The following is a 25118-nucleotide window of genomic DNA, read 5'->3' on the forward strand; positions in this document are numbered from 1 at the left end:
GCCGAGGAGAGCGGAGCGGAGGAGACTTAGAGGAGTTGGAGCTCGGCGCTTCCCCTCCCCCCTCCTCACCCCACCCGCCCCAGCCGCCCCCTCCCTCCCCGCTCGGTCTCCGTCCTGCCGGGGCCCTCTCGGGGGCCAGGCCCATGGCTCCTCAGAAGCACGGTGGAGGTGCGGGGCCCAGCTCGGGCTCCGCTGGCGGCGCCGCCGGAGGAGGAGGCGGCGGCGGAGGCGGCGGAGGCGGCGGCGGCGGGGGGTTCGGGGGCTCCGCTGCGGCGGCGGCTCCCGGCGGTAAATCCGGTGGTGCCGCGGGCGGCGGCGGCGGCGGCGGCGGAGGAAGCGGTTACTCGGGCGGCTCCTCGGCCTCCTCGGCGGCGGCGGCGGCGGCGGCGGCGCTGCCCCCCGTGAAGAAGCCGAAGATGGAGCAGATCCAGGCCGACCACGAGCTCTTTCTTCAGGCCTTCGAGAGTGAGTACCGGGCCGGGGGAGGAAGTAGGGGCCCGAGCCGGCGGGACCGGCCGGGGCCGCCGCAGAAAGGGCGGGAGGAGGAGGAGGGGAGGGCTGTGGAGAGTAGGGGCTTCCGGGGGTAAACACGGTCGGGGGAGGGAGGGAGCTGGGACCGGAGCGGGGGCGCGGGGCCGGCAGGGGGCTCGGCCGGGGAGGCGGGGGCCCGGCGGGCCTGGGGCGGAAGCGAGGTCCGGGGGCCGGTGTGCGGGCAGGGCGGCGAGCGGCTGCCGGGGCCGGGGCCCGCTGCCTGCGGGGCGGGGGCGTGCGGCTGCGCCCAGCCCGTGAACTTGGTGTCTCAGTCGCAGTTCCCGTCGGGCTTTCGGGGCGGCCGGTTCCCTGCCCTCCTCTAGCAGCCCGCGGGGGAGCCGGGAGCCAGGAGGCGCTTCCCTCCCTGGCGGCTGCCATTCGAGCCCCTTTCGGGGGCAGGATGTGATGAAGACTTCACTGTACTTGGCTCTTTGTCTGGCAATAATTGTCCCTTAGTTGAGATTTTGTATTGGAAATTGACCTTTGCGACCTACTGATCACCCTGTGGCGGCTCCAGATAGGAGGAAAAGCCCCTTGGATGCACCAGAAAGTTGTTTTTGGAGGTCTGATTCAGAAGCACAGTGTAACAGTAAACTTACAGTAAAAGATTTCTGTTCAATTGCTAGGATCTGAAGGAAATTTTTAATGCCCTACTGAATGTACGATCCTGTTCTGGTGTTGGTGCTGTCACAGCTCACACTCCCTTGCTATAGACAGTGACGGTGAGAAAGCGTTGGAGCTTTTGATGGTGACTCAGACCCTTAATAATGTGGGGTCCTTTGAACCTTAGCCTTGTTAACAAAGCTCAGTGTTCAAATACATACTGTATTGCAGATAGGTGAAGTGCCGAACGAGTTTTAAGAGGCTTGCACCGTGTCGGTGTCCGAAAAGGGGGGAAAAATTCTCTTGCCCACGCCTCTGTCAGACAAGGGAAGCACAGAGCAGGGCAGGTAGTGATCAGGAGTAACTTACAGTATAAATGTGTCGTAGTGTGTCAACTCTATATCGTGGGAAGACTGCAGTAAGTAAATAGTGGATTAGAAAATCTGAATACATGTAGTATGTATTGAATCACGTTCTTCCCGAATGTTTTTGTCCTTTTTCAAGGTCATATGCTAGAAAAAGATAAAATATTTATTTTAAGCTTTTGCTAGGTAATACGAACTTGTGAAACGTATGTCTGTCTGCAGGTTGAAATGCGTGTTTCAGAATTTTGCTGCTTGGGAAAACTAAAGTCGGTGCAGCAGTGCGCTGTCTTTGAATTAAATTGCATCCTTCTGAATCTAATTTAACGTTTTCAAACCTCTCTAGATTATAATTGTGTCATGCTCTTTTGACCACTAAAAAAACCTGGGGTATTTCTTTAAAAGTGGTGACTATTCTGTATTTTCGGTCTCTAGCAAACTGCATGTTTCTTAGTTCCTTTCTTTCCTGTCTTTTATCTTGATTTGAAAAGTAGAGATTTTATTATGATAATTTGCACTAAGAGAATTTTACTGGTTTTCATCAGACTTCTAAAAGGAAATACTGGGATAATTTTAAGATTTTCTTCTCTAATAATAGTATGTCTCTAATAATAGATTCTTTGGGGTCTTGTAATTGTAAGTGTAGAAATAAGGCTGCATCCTATCTTTAAAAAGGGATAAAGGACATAAAATGCTGTCGTCTTTCACTTTAATCATGGAATTCCATAAATCACAATAAGGTTTCCAGCTATTTGCAATAAATGTTTTGCAGTCATATGAAAATAAAGTTTTATATTTCTTTAAAATATAGTTGTTTGTTTTCTTTATGTGGGAAGTGGAGGCAGTGTTAGCAGCCTTAGCATAGGCATCAAGGCATTGTCCATTCTCTTTTTCTCCACTAATGTGTTGTATGCAGTCATTTCTAAGTTTCTTGTTGACATTACCTAATGAGGCTGGCTTTTATTTCAGTTAAAAAGGGTGTATTTCAGTTTAGGTTGGAGGTCTTGTTAGATACAGCCTGATCCAGACAAAAACCTTTTTTTGTCTTGATTTCACTGAATTGGTTAAAACCAAACTTAAGGTCCTCTTTTCTGTAGGCAAGTCTTGATCTTTTCAACTTCAGTTATTGCACCTATTTCAAATGATGCTGCTACCCTTTCGTGTCGGCATGGCTGTATTATCCTCCCTTGTTTGTGCTTTGAAACTGTAGTTGCTTTACCAGGTTCAACAATTTCCTGATCCTATGAGTGTGAAAGGTTTGGGGAATTGATTTCCTAGCGTGGTCTGTAATGTGTCATAGTCAACTGACAGTCCCTGTTCTTGTTTTGATACCTTGTAGAAGTGACCTTGGTATTTTCCAGAAGGATGAAACTGAATCAGAGACAAAATTGTCTGACTATGTAAACTTAATATATACAGTTTTGGTATTATATTGGTTATGTTTGTTAACTTCGTGAAGGAAACTTTACCAATTCAACAGTAGGTTATAATGTGTTGAGGTACCTTTTTCTGCCCTTTTATGATATAAAGCCAGTAAGAAATGTATTTTGTGGAAAGCAGGAGCAGTCATAGTTGAGTTGTGACTACTGATTTATGGTAGCTTAAACAAGAAGTTGCTTTGTGTTATACAGTAGGTGGAGTAACCTTTGACTTGTTTACTTGGAGTTCTTTGGACACAGTGATGCTTCACTTAAATGTTGTGTAAACTTGTTTAACGAAATAAAATCAACATGCTATATTAGATGTCTTTTATCATTATAAGGCTGTATTTCAGGGGGTATAACAAGTTGGATAACATGTGTTTCTTTTTCTTAGAACCAACACAGATTTACAGATTTCTACGTACCCGGAATCTAATAGCGGTGAGTAATTGGTCTTTATCACTCCTTTACTTCAGTCTTGTAGGAAATTTTAATTTGAGCATAACCTTTTTTTTTTTTCTTGCAGCCAATATTTTTGCACAGAACTCTCACTTACATGTCCCACAGAAACTCCCGAACAAATATCAAAAGGTAAAATTGGTTTTGAAAGGTATTCCTAAAATGTTAAGCAAGTAGCAGAAATCCAGAAAATAGTGAAGGGTGACTTCTTTTCATGTGGTGTGTAAAACATTACCTTTTCTTTTTTAATAACTTAAAAAATGTATACATCGCTTTACAGTTGATTTCTGAAACCAAAGAACTCAGCAATGTTAAGGGGGTGTGTGGCTTCATGCTTGTGACTTCTGTTGATACTGGGAGTGCTTGAATGTGGATAGTCTGCAAAATGCTAACTTCCTTGTTAGTTTTCTGTTTTGGGGGAGAACTTCTTAAAAAAAAAAAACGGTCAAGGTCTGAGCTCTGGTAATCAATGATGCTTGATCATAATTATATCAAATATTTTATTTTAAACTGTAACCTAACCACTTCTTTTTTTAAAAAAAAAAAACCGAAACAAACACAAAACTGTTGGCTTTCTTAATTAGTCTTGGAAGTATCCAGTGATTATTTCTGTAATTATTTTAAAAGTGAATAATGAAGGAGGTCAGTTCATAGCACTTTGCAAAAAATCCAGCAACATGTTTAAAAGGTTGCTTTGAACTGGATACATCTGAGAAATGGGCTTCGGTTTTGACATTGCAAAGTAGACATTCCTATCATGTGAGGTGCTACAGCTGCATCTCAGTAGACGTTAAAATATATATATACTGCGGCGTGAAAAGTGCTGTGTACATTATTAGCAGAATTGCTAAGTCCTTTCAGTTATTTCCCCCTCACTGAAAACTGGTTGTAACACTTGGGATTTTTTAGTAGCCTGAACACTTATTTTAAAACATTTTAACACTAAAGTTCTTATAGCTTGGAAACAGTTGCTGTGGGACTGGAATATTTAATTGTGAACGTTTAAGGAATAGCAATAAAATCTGATTATGCAGACGATTCTAATTTAAACTATTTGCATCTAAGGAAGGTCATATTTCAATGATCTGTTGAGCAGTAGAATTTGTATGTTTTTATTTAAATTAAAGAAGCTGTATTTGGCATTCTTGGATGTTGTTTAATGTTCTTGCTGTTAGTTTTAGTGCTACAATATAACTTGTTTTGAAAATTGAACCTGTAACATACAACTTCAGGTACTTGGGTAATGATCAGATTTTATTTCTTTTTAAAAAAAAAACTTGAAGTTGCGGCTTGCTTTTTCTTACGAAAGTTACCGAAGAGAATTGTTTGCTTATTACAAAATAAGGCAGGCCCAAATTTTAAGAATAATGTTCAGGGTGTTTTGTGTTGGTTTTTTTTCTTTGTTTGTTTTTAAACTAGAAGTGTGCAGCAGGAAGTTCTTGCTTACATTAACTTATAGCTGATTGAATTGCGTATGTTCTTTTACCTGAATCTGTTTCTTTGGATATCTGCTGTAGTTGCTGGGAAACAAGAAATGGTACTTTGCATGTACATTGTGCTGTCCACTGTTCCAAATTGCAGTTCAGATTCAGCTGCGCAAGTAATGCTTATTTTCTTTTTGAAACCTACCTACTGATTTTTACTAGTTCCCTTAACACTTTGTTTTAGAACTGTGGTTTTAGTGAGGTGGTGTTCTAATAACAGACAGATTAATAACCGTTTCACTCGCTAGTACTGACTTCCTGAAATCATTCTGGCAAAATACGTTTAGGAAGATTAAGTAAAACATTTCATATGTTTTCTTTGTAAAAACACAACAATGCAACAGAAGTGAGCTACCATAGTTGAGGGGGAGGAAAAACAGAAAATAATTTCGAAGGTGTTCTCTTCTGGGTTACACCCTCCCACCTTTCCATGCTCTGTCAGTGCAGTGGTCCTTCTCTTGCAGCCTAGTTAAAACCACAAAAGCTGGAATTTAAAGGTAGTTTGGACTATTCAGATGTAGTGGCAAAACAGTCAACTGAATTTACAGGGTAGATTAGCAGGACAGTTGTTTGCTCATCTGGGCTTGTAAACACTTTCAAATACGAACAAGACCTTAATTGCCATTCTTCATTCAATAGAATAAGGTGTGTGAGCCTGTTATTCTAGTGAAAAAGGGGGTTTGAAAGAGGAAAAATACCCAAACTAGAGTAGAACGTCATCGTGAGGCTTATATTAGGGAAAAAAAATATGTAACTGGCTTCAGTATAGTGCAAGTGTTAGTAGAGTTCTCTTTGCAAAGAAGTGTCTTTTGGAACTGCATCATGATTAGCTTGCTTATGTGGACCATAACTATACATGTATATTTATTTATTCCCCTAAAACGTCTTAATTCTGCCATTTTAAAATTGCTAATTGTTGTTTTGATTGCCATTTCAGTAAACGGTATCATATGTGAAATATAAAGAACTTATCTCCAAACTTTATAGAACTCACCTATCAAAACTGTAATTATAGCTCCACATCTTTTATCTCTAGCTCTACGGTAGTCTGAGAAAAATGCCAGACAAATTTGTCACTTGGAGGTAGGGAAGTAAAACTGCATTTTTACAAGAAATTATCTGTTGATATTGATCCATGTGTTTAATGCTGTGAAGGTGTTTATAAAAGACGAGAATGCTTAGAGTGCAGAGACATGTTGATAGGAAATAAGTTAATGGGCGTGTGTCAGCTTGGGCTAAAAAAGTACTGAAGTTGCTTATCATTAGAGAGGCAATGTGCTTTGGTTAAGTGTTAACTGATAGAGAATTAAAATGGGCTTTCCACCTGTGGGTCTGTTTTCAGGTGTTACACTACATTATTAGACCAAATGACGGCATTGGAAATGAATTTTTAACTGTTAATAGAAGTTGCTTCCCATACAGTATGTGGATAAAGGAATAATTTTTTTATTTATTGGCATGTTGTGATGTGACTTTTAATGCTTTGTTAATTATTACTGTGCTTCACTGGAGGAAGAGTGGGTGGAGAAAGGAATGCGCAAGATGCGCATACTTGCAGCACAAGTAAATGCTGTCTTGAAAATCCTGGGTGATAGGGATGGTCATTACCAAAAATTTTGTCTGTTATGCATGGGAACATGGTAACATAAAAATAGTAATTCAGTTGAAAGGCATTTCTCTGTTTTTTATGTTTCTTACAAGTTAACTTCAAAGGGAACAGTAGTGATTTAATGAGGGGTTTGGTTACTTTTTTTTTAAAGTTTTTCTCAAATTTTTTTTTAGGGGGACTCTTGTTTTGACTAATGTGAATTTCAGATTAGGAAAGGTTGTGTCGTTTTTCTTTCTTAGGTCAATAATGCTAAGAAACATTAAATGCAAGCTGTGTCAGTTATTAGTATATTTTATGAAAGATTGTTAAACTTTCCTCCATTCCTGAAACATGTTTGTCTCCTAGCTGCCTTCTGGCTTATATTCCAAGGATGACATAACTTTGCTCTAGAGCTGTTTTAAGCAATTCTTTAGTCTGAAGAAAGCCTACTAAAGAGAAGCGTGCTGCTTTGTGATACTGATGAGCTTGGGCAGAGTGCGGGCAGAGATTTTTTTACCTTCGAGTCTGAAACTTGCCACAAAGTTCATGTTAATCCATGTTTTGGTCTAGGTGAACCAGTTCTTGAATCTGTCATCTGTGTGAACTTTAGGCTGAGTAGAGCTTTGAATCGGTGATCACCACATAGACCATAATTATTTTTCTCCTTGTTATCTGACTGCAGCCGTGCTTAGTGTTTCTTGTCCAGTGTTACTATTCGGTGACAGTGTGATTTGTAACTATATCATTCAGTTGCATTACATGCTGAATGTGAACAATGTTATGACATCAGTGTTTCTTCAGTCAGAATATTTCTGTAGGCGACGCTTCCCACTTCCCCAGAGCACATCATCATCGTGTGTTCCCCCCTGGCCCCAAGAAATCCAGTATTTGGCAACAGCTTATTTTATTATTACTTCATTTCTCTACGGCATAAATGTAAAGGAAGGATGCCTCCACAGCTCTTGCGTTGTCACTCTCGTCTAGTGCAATTTTGTTGGCACCTAGGTCCAGGCATTAACTTTTCCTTTAAAGAAAAACTGAAAGACTATTCTGGGAACTCAAATAACGTCTGTTCATGAGTGTACTTTATTTAGCAATGAACATTAAATTGCACGTATGGTAGAACAGGCTGAACATATGAGCATGAACAGACTGATGTCAGAAGTACGGAGAAAAATGATTTGAAGTGATTATTCTCTGTGACACTCTTGTCATTGGTTGTTGCCCCCCCCCCATTTCCTGTGAGTGTGCTCCAGAAGTAGCTTCAGAATTTGCTGTTCCTTGTGTTATGTCCATTTAATATAAATTTGTGGAGAAAGAAGGTGGGGTTTTTTTATAATTGAGGTTTTAACTGTTCTGTCAGCTAAGGTTTAAAGTGTTTTTCATTATTATGTTCAAGATTAAAATAGTAACAACTGAAGAGCTGACATGTAAATTCCTAGTAGGTATAAGTGTTACTAAAGTGGGAAGATTTTCATTGACCAAAGCTGAAATGTGGTTAGACGTGTTCATTGCAAGGTTGGAGTATGGTGCTGTTACATGACACTTACGAGCAGTAGGATTACTTCTGAAAGATGTTTTTAATTCTTTGTATTATTTTGATACTGCTTGAGAAGCTGTATTGCAGTTGTATATACCTACAACATGGATGTGCTACTAAGCCTAAAAAGGTATGAAAAGGGTGCTTTTTGAACAGAAGGCTAAAATCATATAGAGAGACCGTTTTAGATTGAAACTCAAGTCAAAGTTCAGGCTGAATAAATTTTCTTGTTATATGTTATGGGAGTAGGGGCTCTGTGAAACTTCTGTCTGCTTTTTCTTCACAGGAAAACATTCAAAGTAGATGATATGTTATCAAAAGTAGAGAAAATGAAGGGAGAACAAGAATCTCACAGGTATTGTCCTGCATACGTATTTGTGTGTGTCTGTACAAATGAGCACGTGCATGTGCTAAATCAGAAGTCATAGAATCATTTAAGTTGGAAAGGGCCTTTGAGATCATGGAGTCCAACCGTTAACCCAGGATGCCAATTCCACCAGGAAACCATGTCATTAAGCACTGCATCTATGCATTTTTTTAATACCTCCAGGGGTGGTGATTCCACCACCTCCCTGGGCAGCCTGTGAGTCTTTTTGACTGATAAAATGAAAGTGATAAAGAGTAATTATTAGAAAGAAGGTATTTGCTGTTTGAAATGTTGCTTCCAAAATCTTAAAATGTGTGTTTGTGTGCTGGTCACTTAAAAACATGAAGAAAGCAATATAAGATAAACTTCCAATATTTGTTTTGCTGTTTCTTAAAATGTGTATAGAAGTGTCAAATAGATATTTGTCTTAACATTTTTTTTAAGATTGTCAGTTGTGTCAGTAACAAATCTGTGTGTGTTGGAATTAGAGAAAAAAAAAAAAGGGAGGGGGGCAATTTGGGAAAACTACCATGAAGTTAGACTATTTGGGGTTTATATGGTTGTATACTTGTTATGTTTAACCTTATGTTCATAGTTAGGTTTAAAAAAACCCTACAACAAAACAAAACCCCCTGAAACGTAACAATATTTAAAAAGATCTTGCCTATCTCAAGCCATAATAGGATAATTAGTTATAAAATGTTTCTATTAAAGGCAGTAAAACTTTCAATTTTCCCTTCAGATTTTCTTGTGAGAAATATTGCTTAGTCTGAAATTTTTCTTGTGGTTAGACTTCACATATATCTCATGTTGAACCTTTGCATAGTTCTATTTGAATAATAGTGTTCCCTCTTTAACAAACAGATAATTTCAAGTCTTAATTCCATATGGAATTGTCATTAGAGGGACAGCTTGTTCTGTGAATTCTAATTGTGAAATAGTAATTACCTTTATACTGGTGTACCTATTGGTTTTGTCATGTTAATTTTTTTCTGTACAAGAGTTTACTTTATATAACACACTTAAATGTTGGATAAAACTCAGTATTGCATTTTGTGGTCTTTCAAATGTACAAAGGAGATTTTTTTTTCTCCCAGAACTTGTATCTAAATATTGGTGATTAGTTAGGCTTCAATCACATACAAATCAAGGTACCAGAGAAGTTGCCATTCATGTACATTTTCAATGGTATAATATTCGTTGGACTCAATCTTGACGGTCTTTTCCAACCTTAATGATTTTATGTTTCTGTATTTTATCAGGTCTTACTTCTGTGCTTCAGAAAAAAATACTGAACTCTTGCTGAATTTGCCATATTGTATTTGGCAAAAGTCAAAGTTCAGCAGAGATGTGAAACTTGGGAGTGATGCATTTCAGTTCATTTGCATCTTAGCCTACCTTTGTAATGATGGCAAAAGAAGGCATAGCAAATGTGCCTGCTGTGTTGTTTCTCGATGTGTTTCCTAGTGATGAAATAAAATGGTATGAAAAGCTTAATCACCAGGAAGTGATGTGGCATACAATGTGTTTGTGATAGATGATGACCATAATCTATTTTTCCCATATTAGTTTCTTTCTGTATGAATTAAACACCTAAGCTTTTTGTGAAAGTATGTATGATGGAAATTAACCAATGCGTTGTAAGACTTTCTGAATATTTTATTTTTCTAATCCATACAGTTCTGTCGGGGATCTAGTTTAGTCCTGCAGTTTGGCTTTGTGTTCTTTTCCGGTAGAAAAACTATAGATTATTTGCTAAAACTCTTCTATTTAATATACCTAATAGATCATGAAATACAAAGCATTCTGGAAATTCTAAAACAAACTCAGATCTTTTAAAGATTAATCTAAGTTGCTGAATGTGTGAAGACCTGTTGAGATGGGTTTTTTGTGGTCTTCACTTGGTTTTTAACCAGCTGTTCTTTTTCCACAGTGTTTGCAAATAATTATAGATTACTCCAGAGGCAGACATGCTAGATGCAGTGTAGTCTGCTGAAACAAATGTATAAATTTTGTGTTCTAAGAGGTTTTATAGATTTACTAGATACTATTTTTCTTAATTATCATTTGCTCTGTATATTGTGGCTACTTGCTAGGTAAATATTCTCTTTTCAAGGATAAAGATAATCTTGAAACAAAACAGTCATAATACTGATTTGTGTGTTGGTTTTGTGCTTTCAAAACTGTCAAAAAATGTTAGTCTGGAATTGGTCTGGAAAAGTAAAGTGGTTGAATGATGAGAGGTGGTATAGATGCAGTGTTTTGAATGCTCAAGATGTTGGGCACTTTCACTAATCATCTCAGTGCTCCTGGGAATGTTTGAGTTGAAAATCAGGCATTGAATGTCAGGTTGTGTCTTGTGGAGAAGTCAGTGAAGGTGCTCAGTACTGTGGTGTTCTAGTGTAACATATTTTGTTCAATATTATATACTTCAGAAATACTAAGTGTTTTTGAGGCTCATTTTGATGTAGGTTTATGAAAGCTTGCTTTAAGCTGAAACGTATTCTGAAATTAACAATTTGAAATAAAATGCATCTACAGTCAGCAGAATAGTCTAGGCTGTGAGCAGCAGTGCTGTGAAACAAAACATGCAATTGTTATTTTGATTGCATGTGTTGTGGATGACACAGACTTGATGTGACTGCTGATCTTTATTTCTAAGGCTATAGCTTCCTCATGGTAAAGATTCTCCTTGCTAAACTTAATACTAGTTAAAAAAAAAAAAAAAAAAAAAGAAAAATTCAATACCAGGTGCATGGTTGAAGGTGAAGTTCTAGAAAACTTCCACCAAAACTCCTCTCTGTTGCTGATGAATGTCTAGGAAATACGTTTGTTTGTGAAGGCAAGATCTCACGTCTTCAGACGATGCTTTCCTACTGTAGTGTTTAAACCCCTACTCTTTTTTTCAGTTCATTATCAAGTCATAGAATACACAGAGAGAATCAGTCTGTAAAGAGAAAACTGGTCTACATCTCTGCATCAATTGCAATTGCTGTATCCAGGCAGTTTCCAAGTTAGAAAGATGGATGACTTAATTATAGTATTGCCTCCTGTGTAGGCCTGTCCTAAACAGCGGTGAATGGAGTGGCTGCTGTGAGGATAAAATATTTATTTGATCTAACATTTCCTTTCTTTTTTTCTGTTTAGCTTGTCTGCTCATTTGCAACTTACATTTACTGGGTTCTTCCACAAAAATGGTATGTTTGCTAATTCATTCATTATACTGTTAATTTGTAGAGCACCTTTGAAATTAATGTAGATCTGTGAGGGGAATATTTGAGTATTTTTAATCTCTGCTGTTTGGATGCAGATTTTAACTCATTTAAACTCAGACTGTCCCATTAGTTACAATACTTTCAGTAGCGCTTTAAATATGTTGTAGTGTAATTGTAATGTTATGCAGATAAGCCTTCTGGGGTTTTAGTCGAAACAGTGTTTTTGCGAAATACTTAAGGTCATCGTCTATTCAAACTGAAACAGACCTTGAGAAGTTCCTGAAGAAAAGTCTTTTTCTAGGAGTGTGTCTTTTGGGATATTTGAAGTAGCTTTAAGATACTCTCAGCCTTCAAATACTTAAAAGGATCAATGTGTTTTATTTTTGAGAATAATTTTTGTCCAGTAGAGCCTAGAAAGGAGGCAAAGGCTGTGTCAGCGATTGTAAAAGCAACAGAAGTCTGTGTTTTAGTGACTTCCAGTCATTCTGTTATGTCTTCTATGCACATAAGTCAAAATAGGCATACTGGAGTTCACGGACCAGCATGAAGGGTTCTGTTCCTTTAACGAAAGCAGAAGTGACGTGTGTTGTGCTGTATAGGCATGGTAAATTCACTGTCTTTTTACTTCCCTGAAAAAAATCAGCTGTTTATCTATCAAAACAAAGTGATGTTTCTAATTTTTTAGTTAAAAATATTCTGAATGGCATATTAGTCTTTGAATGTAAAAGATGATAAGAATCATGTAACAGGTTTTGTACTTTTTTCTGGAAGTTGCTGTGTTCCCTCAAAGTATCTTATGCTTAACTGGATCTATTCAGTAAGATATTTGAAAGTTTTATTTATTTTTATTTGAAAGTATTAAAGTTGCAGATGTCTAGATTTCAGAATCCCCTCTTTATCAAACTGTAGTATTCTGAGAAAGTTCTTAAAATCTGTAGATAGTGAACATTTTGCTTCTGGAACTTCAGGATACTGCTGGTCTCAATGGATAGTATTCATCTTGTTCCTGCTCTCGGGAATGTCATGTTACATGTTGTTGCCTTGAGTATTTAAGCTGGGAAACCACAGGAGACTTTGGGGGCAGCCAGTGATAAGAATAGAGAAGTATAGAATAAAGGTAGAGGAAAAGGTGTGCTGATGTGTCTTAAATTCAGATATATAACTTCAAAATCTGATTCTTCCAGGACAGTATGTAGTAGTAAACCTTGCATATGGAATTTAAAGTACCTAGTGGATAGGGTAGTTGTTCAACAGATTTTTTCTGACAGGCTTTACTGCTTTTTTTATTAGTGTCATACACAGACATGGGCAGAAGTAGGTTTTTCAGGTGTTGATGTAGTTGATGACTTTCTATTTGTTTTTGAATGTTTAGAGTACGTGACACTACTGTTAATTATAAAAACCTCTCGCTTTGGGAGTACTACATACAGTGAAACCCTGGTGATAACTTGTTCCAAAGAAAAAGATATCACCACCAGAACTGATGTTGTAGTGGATATTAAATATAGGAAATATTTAAATTAATGAAGCTGGTGTAATTAATATACTTATTTGTCTGGATAGAAATTATGTTAGAAACTCTTGAGAGTGTAGTAGACTTTTGGCTGGGTTCCCCCCTGACCCAGCCTGAATTTCTATGTGTCTTGTGTTTAGAATAAAAAAAAATCCATTTGTTTCCTAAAACTGCTGGTCTCTCTAGATGAGTTACCAGAACTTTCTCTTAACTGAAACACATCAAGTTTGTTCAATGTGGATGTAGTGTAGGGAGAAAACCTACTGAAGAGATGTGGGTTATGTTGTCTTTACTATGCTAAAGCTTTGCTCTTTATATTCTGATCAGCATAACAAAGTATTTCATTGAATGTTAGATTCTTTGTGACATGGACTAAGTTGAAGCCATTGAGTTTTTTAACTTAAGCCCTTAATGCTGTTTGTAAGATTTTAAAAGAGCAGAAATAACTTCTTATAGATTCATTCAGTTCTGACTGATCCTTGTTTTTCAGGATTTTCTACAAAATGTTTTTTAACTAGATAAAAAGATAAAACTTGGTTATGTATTATTTTTCCGTATGAGAGCATGTTTTTGGGTAAATATAAATTCACATGATTAAAAGTTCTCTTACTATACAGTTAAATTCATTTTGTAAGGCAGTTCTTAATTCGTATTGCTGATCGTACTGCTGGTAGTAGCTGTCTTGAAGATTCCAGGCTCTAGGAAATTTATACTGCAGAGACTGTGAAGGCAAGTCTTTTAATACTTTTTTCAATTTTTCCAGGAGTCCTTTAACAGCTATTGTGCATACACTTAACCTTGCACAGCCTTTAATTTTTTTTTTTCTTTTGCTTGTCTAATGGCATCTGGGTCTTGAAGTTCTGATGCAAACCAAATTCTAGCTTTACAAGCTGTAAAGAAAAAAAAAATACAGGAAATGTTTTGACTCCTCTGAAATTCTGATTTTCCTTAAATCTACCTGTGTCTTTTTTTCTCTCCTATGAAAGTTTGGCAATGCCAAAGGTAAAAAGCATATTCTTTTAAACATTGGAGATCAACTATGCTTTTTTGATCTGCTAGTATTTGAATAGTTAGGTGGGATATGTTCTCAGCTGGGAGTTTGCAGTAACTTTGGGAAGAATTGAAACTTGGAATATGGCTAAAGGTCTTTGTTTAACTCGGGAGGTACCTGTAGTTAAAAAATTAGAGGTGGATTTACACCATTGAATAGATCTTGGCTTTCTCAGAACTTAAAATATTTTTCTGTTTAGATAAGCCATCGCAAAACTCAGAGAACGAACAAAATTCTGTAACCCTGGAAGTACTGCTTGTGAAAGTTTGCCACAAGAAACGAAAGGTAAAAATTATTTGACAAACTGTTAATTTATATTAAATCAAAATATTTATCTGATTCTGGAACATCTAATTAACATTACCATACAAAAAGATGGTGGAATGATGCTTTGTTGCGATTAATTTTGTCTTTAAATTTAAGAACCAATCTATTCAAGTTTTCTACTGACTAGGTAAGGGATTCTTAAGAAGTGTGTACATATATATATGGATTTTGCTCTGCTTTGTGAGAAATAACTGGAAGTTTTTCAAAAAATTCTACTTTATTCACAAAATTCAGCACGCTTGTAAGTCAGATTCACTCTGAACTTCAGCCACCTCTATTTTTTACTTCAGGGTTTTTGTATCACATCATGAAACTAATTCTGTTGTGATATCCAGTGGCTTAAGTTAACCAGGCAATCACAAAATCATAGTCTATGCCTTTTGGACTTGTTCCTTTTTATTTATGAACTCTTAATTGTTTTGAATTCCCCAGTCATGTGCCAAGTCTTGTCTCTTCCCTTGTTTTTTCTGTACGTATGTTTTTTACATTGATAATCTCAATTATTGCAGATTTTAGCTACTATGAATCATAAACAATTTTCATCTTTCTTTTAAAGCATCTTTGAAATTGCTTGCTGTTTTAGCTATGTTTTTCACACCAGTTGGCAAATTATCTTCACAGCTATGGGAATATGGGAGGCTCAGTAATGCAGGCTGTAATTTTTAACCAAAAAGGCAAAGATTTGCAGTCAGAACGCTGTGTATTTTCTCTAAGAATGTTAAGCTGTTTTGACATGTTTTTAAGAGTTAATATTGTTTCTAGCCATTTTGTTACTTGCTATAGTATGGATGAATATGGTAAAAGCAGGAGGTGCTGATGGTTATTTGAAATGTTTTGCTGCAAGTTTCATGCTTAGGCCATCTTGCCTTGTTTTTCCAATGCTTCACAGTATTCAATGATCTATTTGAGAGATACTGAATATAATAAATCCTAGGTAAGTGGTTCTTTATCTCCCAGATAGCGCAAAGTGCACTTTATAATATTGGAGGGAGAAGATAGGAAGCCCTTGAAATATATATGTATAACCAAAACATTTAATTTCTTTAGGTAAACAGAATTAAATTAGTATTAATGACTGTTCTACAGTCTTTCTGAGTGACTCATGTTAGTGTTGTTAATTCAATCACTTAGAGAAAGATGGCTATTGCCAGAAGTGGTTATAAAATGCCAGTTTTATTTACACTTTCAAATATCTGTTTTTGTATTTAAAACCTGGGATTGTTATTCCAGATTTTTTTATTTACATCTGTTACAAGGCTTATTTTCAAAAAGATGGCAGGACAAGTACAGTTCATAAACGATACAAATTTTAACACTAAATGTCTTTACTCTGTATTCTAAAAACCTAAACCTTAGCTTTCTTGTTTTCCTACAGGATGTCAGTTGTCCGATAAGACAGGTTCCTACAGGTAAAAAGCAGGTGCCTTTAAACCCAGACCTCAGCCAAATAAAACCAGGCAACTTCCCATCACTTGCTGTTTCCAGCAATGAGTTTGAACCAAGCAACAGCCATATGGTGAAGTCTTACTCATTGTTATTCAGAGTAACTCGCCCAGGAAGAAGAGATTTTAATGGACTGATCAATGGTGAAACTAATGAAAACATTGGTAACTTCAGTCTTTAAATACGCTTTTACAGGGTTAATCTTGTAGGCACATATACGGTTGTCTTGATGTGCAGCATAGGTCATGCTTTTGAGACGGGCCAGTAATAGATGAGTGACTGAACTGGCTTTCACGTGGTTTTGGTCAAGATGGGGCTAAAATACAGCTGGTAGCTGGAAACTGTGCTTCTATCTTAGTGTAAATTTAACACCAATTTTTACTAGCGTGTGATAGTGAAGGAGTGAGGCAACCCTGTCGGAGGGCGGATAATGTAAGAGAGCCCTGTGGTTGCTGTGAGTATCATTAAACCTGCAGCAACACTGGTCACTACTGACTCGGCTACAGGTGCACTTGTGGTCTCTCATCAAAACTAAATGACTAGCCGATGAAGAAAATACTTCAGTAACAGTTATTTAAAAGCTATTTTTGTAATCTTAGGATATGTTACAGCCTTGGAGAGTTCATGCAGAATGAAAAACTTCCTCACTATTTTATAGCTAGAAGGGGAGGAAGATCAAATCCCAAACTCTTTATGGTGATAGAGTAAAAGGACTAAACTATAAATATATGTGAATTTACATAGAATATGATTACTCAGAAGCTAAGTGCTCTTCCTGTTGCCATCGAGGTGTTCATTAAATACTGTCCTTTGCTATTGTATGACACAGCAGATGTAATCAACAGCCAGTTATATTCTACAGTTGCATAGAAGCTGTTTGATCCTTTGGATTTGTGCTTCTATAATAGTTGAATACTGTATCTCTTATGTATAGATGTCAATGAGGAGCTTCCAGCTAGAAGAAAAAGAAACTCCTCAAATCGTGAAGATGGGGAAAAGACATTTGTAGCACAAATGACTGTATTTGATAAAAACAGGTAATATTATCCAAAATAAATAGTTTCTGTTATTCATTAGGGATTTCTTAAGTATTAACCTTAAATCTGTTCTTTATTTTCAGTTTTGGCTGTCTTTGGCTGCATTTTCTTAGTTTGCACTTACCATAACAGCTTAGGCTTGGTTTTTGTTGTGTGTTTTTTTGGTTTTTTTAAGCCTGCATGGTTTCATAATGCATACTTTATACTGAGACCTGTTCAGTGATAATTGTAAATAATTCCCTTTTATGAATTTCAGTATTGTCTTGTTAATATGCATCAGTTTGTTTCTTGTCAGTTTTTTGAGAGTTCCAATTTCTGTGGTTCTGTTAAAGATCAGTGACAGCATAATTAGAAGTAAAACAAACAAAAAAATCTCTGAAATATGCTTACTGCTCACATGCTGTTTGGTGGCATAATTTTCTCTGTGCCCAAACTCTTGATGATGCAGTCACAGATCTTACTCTACTAACACCTAAAGAAGACATTAGTTCTTCAGTACTACAGTGAAATCAAAGCAGTAATTAAAATCATAATAGGCTTACTCTGTCATGTACTTTAAGTGTGATGAAACATTTTAATATATGTTATCTTGATGCTACTTAATATATTTTAAAGAAGGTGGAGTGGACTCACATGTAGCTATAGCTTAGAGCAATCCATATAGTTCAGAAAGTCGGTAGCATACCATTTACTAGATAACTTCTTTGTTAGTAAAAATACAAATATAGCTTCAAGAAAAAGTTGCTTAAAATGGCTCCAAGTGATTCAGACAAAATGGTCATTTATCTGAATATGATTTTAGAAGTCTTACATTTCAAGTAGAGTTTTTTTTAATAAATGTCTTACCTTTTTAGAAGTCTTGACAATATTTTTGTTCTTTTCTCTTACTTAAATACACTGGGGAACTTTTGTATGCTAAACATGATACGAACCGTTAGGTGGTTTTGTAGCAGTAATACATAAGCTAGGACACTTTCACCCATTCTGCTGTACATATATATAATACATAATACTATTATGTATATAAAAAAATAAAATTGCATAAACTATTAATTTATGTTAACCTCTTGAAGTTACAGTCTTCTGTTTGATGGAGTAATTGAGAAGATACTTTACCCCAGCTCCAGGCCTGGAAAACTATTATATATAATCATGAAGATCTAGGACAAGTATTGTTTTAAGGCCATTACCTTCTCTATCTGTATATTTTTTTTTTATCTTTTGAAGCTCTTACTATTCTAACTAGAGTAAGTGATGGAGTTAGTGGTTAGCAAGATCCTGTCAAGAAACAGAATATAAGATCTCTGGTGGCTTACTTGGGTTGTTTATAACTTTATTCTGCTGGGGTACTTCTGCTGTAGTATAGTTTATATGTAAAAGAAAAAGATAGGCTGTAGTTTACCTGTTCCAGTATCTCACTGTAGAATACTGAAACTAGAAACAGCATTTTTCTGCAAGACGTAATTCCCAAGTACAAACTGCATTAACAGTTTGCATGAGTTCACACGGAATTTATCTATTTAGAAACTTGTTTGTTTTGAATGATGCTTCTGTAGCTTATGATCTGTTGTCAGGAATTCAGGGCCATTGCTTCAGAAGGTAATGTCTTAAAAAATAAGAAATATTGGGGAAGTGGGCTTGTATTGTAAATGGATATTATTTGCTCATTTTTGTTGATATCTTTAAAACACATGTATCCATGAAACATGTTCCTGAGACTACCTTTGATTCACTGCTTTTTCTTTTCTGCTTCTCCTCTGCTGTTCAGCAAGTGGCAACAAAATACAACTATTTAAGTAACAATCAGAATTTCACAAGCCTCACTGAACAGACTGCTACATAGGAGGAGGCAGGGTGAGATAGAAAGGAAGATGAAAATGTAGCATGCCAGTTAACATGTTTGACTTATTCTAGTTTATGTAAAACAATTTTGTTGGCTTTTTGAGAATGTCATAGTTTATATTTATTATGTTGAAGTCCTCTTCAGGTGACATGTGACATGGCTCTGATACTCAGATAGGATTCTTACGTTTTGGAGGTCTGATCAGAGGTCATACTGGTTTTCTAGAGTAGACTAGTTATTAATAAAGCAAGAATAAATAAGAGGTGATTAGAAGGGGGTGTCATTCAGTTTGAGGTTTATTTCTTCACAGGAAGATTGCAGTCATGGTATTGATTTTGTATTAACAATAGCTTTCCCACATCTCTTGGAATCGCTTGGATGGAGGCTTTTACATTAATGTTTGGTATTGGGCAGCTTTTTTGTGATGGATAGTGTTTACCTAAGATCCATACCTAGTTGCCAAATAAATCTGCCAGAAAATCTGCCTTTAGGTTCATGGAAACCTAGTTACTGTGAAATGTACTCTATATTTTAATAGGCGAGCAATAAAAATGAGCTACTTTTGTCCTGACAGGCGCTTGCAGCTTCTGGATGGGGAGTATGAAGTGGCCATGCAGGAAATGGAAGAGTGTCCCATTAGCAAGAAAAGAGCAACATGGGAAACAATACTTGATGGGAAGGTATGGATTGCTTTAGTGGTTGAAAGACTTGTCTTCACTTAAAATGGTCTGGATTAATGCGGAAGACTATTTGAAATGCTGTCAGTGGCTGTTCCTCTGAAAATGGATTAAATTTAACAGAGAATATACTTCTCTTTCAGGATGTATGGACATAAGTTTCAATTTAGCTCTTGGTTTAGGAAGGCTTTGGCTACGCTAGGTCATTAATACGAACATGTTCACTACTGTAGGTAGGGAAGCTGTCTCTTCCAATGACTTCTGAATTTCTGTCTTGCAAAAATCAGACAATTTAAATGTTTGTTACTGTAATAAATTCAAATAGACAAATCCAAAGGAAGAAACTGCAGAAGCAGAATATTCTGGGGAAAGAAATAAGAACCCAGAGCTTTCATAGGTGTGATTTTATACATATACCTTCAGAAAATGCTGATGAAATTTAGTGATGAAAGGAAGAGGGTGTGTCAGTGTAGGAGTAATTGATGTGCAGGGAGAAATTGTTGACTGAGCTGAATCAACATTTGGTGATACAGTGAATGTAGGTGGTTGTATGCACTTACGTAGTCACATGTTGTTGTGTCCTGGGAGAGTATCAGTTGTGAGGCAAAGAATATGAAAAGACTAAATGTTTGCGAAATAGTGGTGTATCAACATGATTATACAATTACGAGAAAAGCAGAGATGATCGAAAATATATAGTAAAAACATAGTTGTAAGCTCTATTAGCCAGTTCAGCCTTTACCTGGAATACTGATTCTGTTAAACATTGTTCAAGAAATTAAAATTAAAAATCTAGAAACAGCTTTTATGAAGATCAGAGGAAGTGATACTTCACATGTAAATGTGCTTAAAAAGATACATACAAATTGCTGTAACTTTGTTAGACACGGTTGCTTTCTGTTGGGACAATATGAGACAGTTTTTTCAAGCTGGAGGTGCTACCATAAAGAGAACAGAAAACAGTCATGGCCAGTGTGTTTGTCACCCAGATAAAAGTACATTGTCACTGGTTTTCTGGTTTCGCAATAGCATTTCTGTAAACTAATGAGACCTGAATAAAATAAAGAGCTTTTAGGATGGAATTCTGTAATCTCATTGATAAATTTAGGGTATTATACTTGATAATAGGAGTTTGGATTTAACTCAGGTCTCTTATATTTCTTTATTACGACTGACTTGGTAAGTGAGTGGAATAGAAGAACATATCCACAGGAGAATATTACAATAGCATTTCTACAGCAGACAGTGGTACGTTTCTTAAAGCTCATGTATTAATATACAATACTGCTCTGCAGAATTAGGAGTAGGTGTGAGCAGAAAGAGAAGTGGCAGCAGGGTGGTAGGCAAGTGCTGTTTTCTTTCTAGTTAGAGTCCATGCTGTTTAGTGTTTCACAAAGATCAATGTGTGCCACAGTATGTACATGAAGTTGTTGCTTAATTGCATAGTCATCTTTTTAATCTTTTTTTTTATTTTAGTATATCTAAATGTGTATGTTTATGCTGAAAACACAAGGACTTCAGGTGATTAAAAAATTACATCTGTGCCCATTCTGTCAATATTTTCTCGTGATTGTTTTTGTACATGGGAAGACACTAAATCTGCTGTTCTATTTTTGATTTCCCCCCCCCCCCTGCCCCCCAGAGATTGCCTCCATTTGAAACATTTTCTCAGGGACCTACGCTTCAGTTTACTCTTCGTTGGACAGGAGACACAAACGATAAGTCTACAGCTCCTATAGCTAAGCCTCTTGCAACACGAAATTCTGAAAGCCTCCCTCAAGAAAACAAGCCCAATTCTGTTAAACCTACTCAGACTATAGGTAAGCAAAGTTTGGTTTTGCTACTGAATAGTCATCTGCTCAGCACTTCTGTGCTTCAGGGTTCCTGTCTTGCTGGTGCAACTGCATCAGGTTATCTTAAAAATGAAGAGCAAAAATGAATGGGCTTTGTCGTGTCCCATATTTTGTACATTCTTCAGGTAAGTTTAAAAGCTAAAAATAGTGGAGTCTTTGAAGTCGTGACAACATTGAAGCGATTGTATATAACGCTCACAAATCCTGATGTGAAATAAATTGAGGGGGAAATCTGTGAATAGGACTTCTGGGATTCTGTTTTACTCTACTAATTTTAATTACTGTATTCAGTAGTACTAATCCAAGTATATGGATTTATAGTATTAAGGGGGGTTTTATGCTTTTTAGTGAATATAGTTTTACAATTTGTCTATTGTATGATATATGTTAAGCTCTTGGAAAACATAGCTGCTAGTGTGAAATGTGACAGAAACTGCCTAAACCACCATATGCTGTGTTGCGTGTCTGTGGTATAAAGGCAACTCAGGTTCTTCCAGAATGCTTGTGAGCTGGCACTAATCCCCTGGATGCATAGTTTGATGTCTAGGCATGATCCCGTGATGGAAGCACTATATATATTATATAGCTGCATTTTCTGCGTATTCACACCAGTTAACAAAGATTTCTGTTGAGCCTAAAGGTTCTTTCTGCTTTTATTAATTTTGGGCAGTCTGAGGTTGTCTAGATAGAATACAGCTTACAGTTAGTACTGTCTAAATATAATTCTATGTGGGTAAGAGAAAAATGTAGCAAGTCTGCAAACTATTACTAAAATGTAAGGTAAGTCTGTATTTGTTATATGTAAATTAATCTGTAAGTATTATTGAACTTGTTTCTTCCTAGTCATTAGTTAATGTTTAGAGCATTGTCATTTTAAAATAAATGTTTTTTTAATTTTGGACTTTTTCAGTGATCTGAAACATAACTGGTTTTGTTTCCTTCTGCAAGTTAGTTCCTATATATTCTTTCCAGAAGAGTTTACATATTATCAGACTTCATAATCAGCTTTTGAACTGTTTTATCATAACATTAAATATATATCACGTTAAAAGCAGTAGTGGGTAGACTGTTTAAAATTGGGTTGCTTAACCTTGCTTCATGGAAACATTTTTAAATAGTGGACAATTGGTTTTACTGTTTCGCTTGGTTTGTATTTAATGTAGCACTGGTACTTCTGTGGCGGCCACAGTGTCATTGAAAATTTAATGTAATTACCATTGTAATCTGATCCACTACGTGGAAGATTACATAATGTTAAATACATTAACCCAGTCTGCTAATATTCACTGCAAATCTAAAATTATAGGTTTTGTTACCTTAATATATCCCATTATAAGTTCAAACACATCATTTCAAGAGCTATTGAAGTGTCTAGAAACTACTTGTTCTGTTGTTGTTACTCAAAAGCTTGTCTTGGGAAGCTGCTGAAAATAAAATTCTATTTATCCTGAATTTACAGAGGTGATTTGAAGCGCTATTTTAGAAAAACTGTAGAATGTCCTTTGGTATTTCTGTAGGTCTATGTTAAAAAAACAGATAAGAGTTCAAGATCAGTTTCTCTATGGAAAGTCTTCTGGGAATATTTCTCTTTTCGTAAGGTTAGCTAACTACCTTGAAAACCTTAATGGGCTTAGGAGGTTTGACCTTAATAATTTTCAAAGAATGTATGATAGCACACTTTTAATTCATGCATGATATAAAAACATTAACTGGCACGTACTTGCTGTGTTTTACAGAAGGTTGTAGTATTACAATACGCATTTAGATAAAAAACACAGTCCCGTGACTTTTTCTCCTTCAAGAGTTGTTAGATCTACTTGCAAAATACTGCTGGGGTGGGGGTAGCTGATTGTATACTGAGTCTAGTTACTGAAAACTGCACAAAGTGATGTAGCTGTGCAGCAGGTAGCATGCTGTTTGGTTATAATTAAACCCAAAAGTTAAACTTAATGTAGCTTTTACATTTTTAAATACAAATTTGTGTTTTGGTTGCTTAATTGTGGATTTGTTAATATGTTTCTAAAAACATGTTTCTTGCTTGCTGTCCGACAGCTTAGCTCCAAAAAGCTGCTACTAAAATACTTTTTGATACTAGAAAGAAAAGGCACCTTTGACCATTGTGTCCTTTTTTTATATTAGTAGCAGTTTCCTGTCTCAAGGTCATATTTAATCTAAACTCCCCTTTGATTCCTAAGTGGCAGTGGGGGCTGGCCTAGATGTTATCTTTCTTTTGGCTCACAGTTGTTAGTAAATTTGGCTTGGAATGTTGTGCTCGCAGGTGAGGCCCAAGGACAGCTGGAAAACAAATTGTACGGAAGACAACAGGCTGCTCCTGTTTTTTTAAACAACTGTGAACATACCTAGATTCTTGACTGGCACCCAATTCACTTCAGAGTAATCAGTATTTCCAAGCTTGTCACCAGATTGGGACTGTGTGATTAAGAAGCTTCTAGGTCCCTATTAAAGAAGTAATTATCTGGAGTGCAGTCATTCTGTCTCCAGGCATGTCTCTGGGGTATGTGGCCAGGCACTGTGTGTGGAGAGCTGTCTTGCTTGAAGTTTTGGGGTTCGTCATTGGTAGTGCATTTGGGGAATTTGTGCAAAATGTTATTTGACTCTGATTTTGTGTTGGATATTTAACTGAGGTTTTGGAGCTGTAGTAGTGATAGCGAGGGAATTACTATGATGGAAAAAACATTGCTTTTACAAGCGTGTTTTTGTGCAGTTGTATTGCAGTATATAGTGGGAAACTTGACGGGTCAGTGATAGCACAACTCTGGGAAGACTTTCTAAGAGCGGCAATTCTTTTCATGACTTCTAGAGCTTTAGTGTGTAGTAATACAAATGTTAAAGCAAGAAGAATTTTCCCCCTGCTTGTGCAGAAGCCACTGTCTAGAATGATCCCTAACAACCTCAGCCAAGCTACAGACATCTTTGTCTTTGGAAATGGTACAAGAATATTTAAATAAGACTGAGTCCTGTCTTTTGAATTGAGTATTTTACTTGAGCTAGGGATTGCAGACCTTAGGTCTCTTAGGTCAGGATGAATGAATGTCACTTAACACACACAAACATGAAATTATATGCAACAGAAGGGCAACAGAAGTGAGGAAGCAGTTGAACTTTCACTGTAAGAGCTGTTCTGCTTTCTCTTTACTTCCTCATACCCGCCCTCCTTGTATTTTACAGTTTCTTGGAGACCTGTATTGTAATTTGTTAGGCAGGTTGTGTGCTCAGACTTGCAGAAGAAATGATGGTATGTTGACTAACTCTAGAAGGTGTGTACTAGTTTACTACATAATAAATACAGAGGTGAGTAGGGATGAGGCACAGCTGCATTTCTAACATACTGATAGAACTCACGTTTTCTTGCATCAGAGAAGCCAAGTATTCTAGTAAATTAATAAAAGTTAGAGCAAGCGCCACCTTCCAAAATAGTACAGCAGACTCTTAATACAGGAATATAGTAGAGCAGTGCACAGCGTTGTAAGGCATTTGTGATGATTGTGCTGTTTTCAGTCTCCAAATACCAAGAAAAGAGGAGAGTGAAAATAGTAGGAAACTTCTATCAGAGGTTCTGCTAGTAAAAGAAAAAGATCCAGTGCATCTTTCCCAAGGGTATATGAATTTGGTGTTGTCATTTTACTTTGGCATCTTTCCCAAGGCAAATCAGTGGAATAAAGGCATCAAAGACTTTCTAAATGTGGCAGCTTAAGCTTTGCTGTAATTACAAAGTGCTCAAAGTAACTGAGCCATGGAATTCTAATTTCTCTGATGTAGTGCAGGCTGAATGTCAGGCCGCCT

The 25118-nt window shown here is 36.9% G+C and overlaps 1 protein-coding gene across 1 annotated transcript in view; it reads left to right on the top strand.

The window, feature by feature from the left end:
* Window positions 1–25118, top strand: part of SUZ12 (SUZ12 polycomb repressive complex 2 subunit) — a 31288-nt gene continuing 6170 nt past the window's right edge. The window contains exons 1-10 of the mRNA XM_055795370.1: window positions 1–465; window positions 3312–3358; window positions 3444–3508; window positions 8275–8343; window positions 11503–11552; window positions 14334–14419; window positions 15837–16068; window positions 16839–16941; window positions 19359–19464; window positions 21104–21281. Of these exons, the coding sequence (XP_055651345.1) occupies window positions 144–465; window positions 3312–3358; window positions 3444–3508; window positions 8275–8343; window positions 11503–11552; window positions 14334–14419; window positions 15837–16068; window positions 16839–16941; window positions 19359–19464; window positions 21104–21281 (1258 nt within the window). The 5' untranslated portion in view covers window positions 1–143. The remainder of the gene's footprint in view (window positions 466–3311; window positions 3359–3443; window positions 3509–8274; window positions 8344–11502; window positions 11553–14333; window positions 14420–15836; window positions 16069–16838; window positions 16942–19358; window positions 19465–21103; window positions 21282–25118) is intronic.

This window comes from Falco peregrinus, chromosome 2 (genome assembly GCF_023634155.1).
Source record: "Falco peregrinus isolate bFalPer1 chromosome 2, bFalPer1.pri, whole genome shotgun sequence".
Lineage (NCBI taxonomy): Eukaryota > Metazoa > Chordata > Aves > Falconiformes > Falconidae > Falco > Falco peregrinus.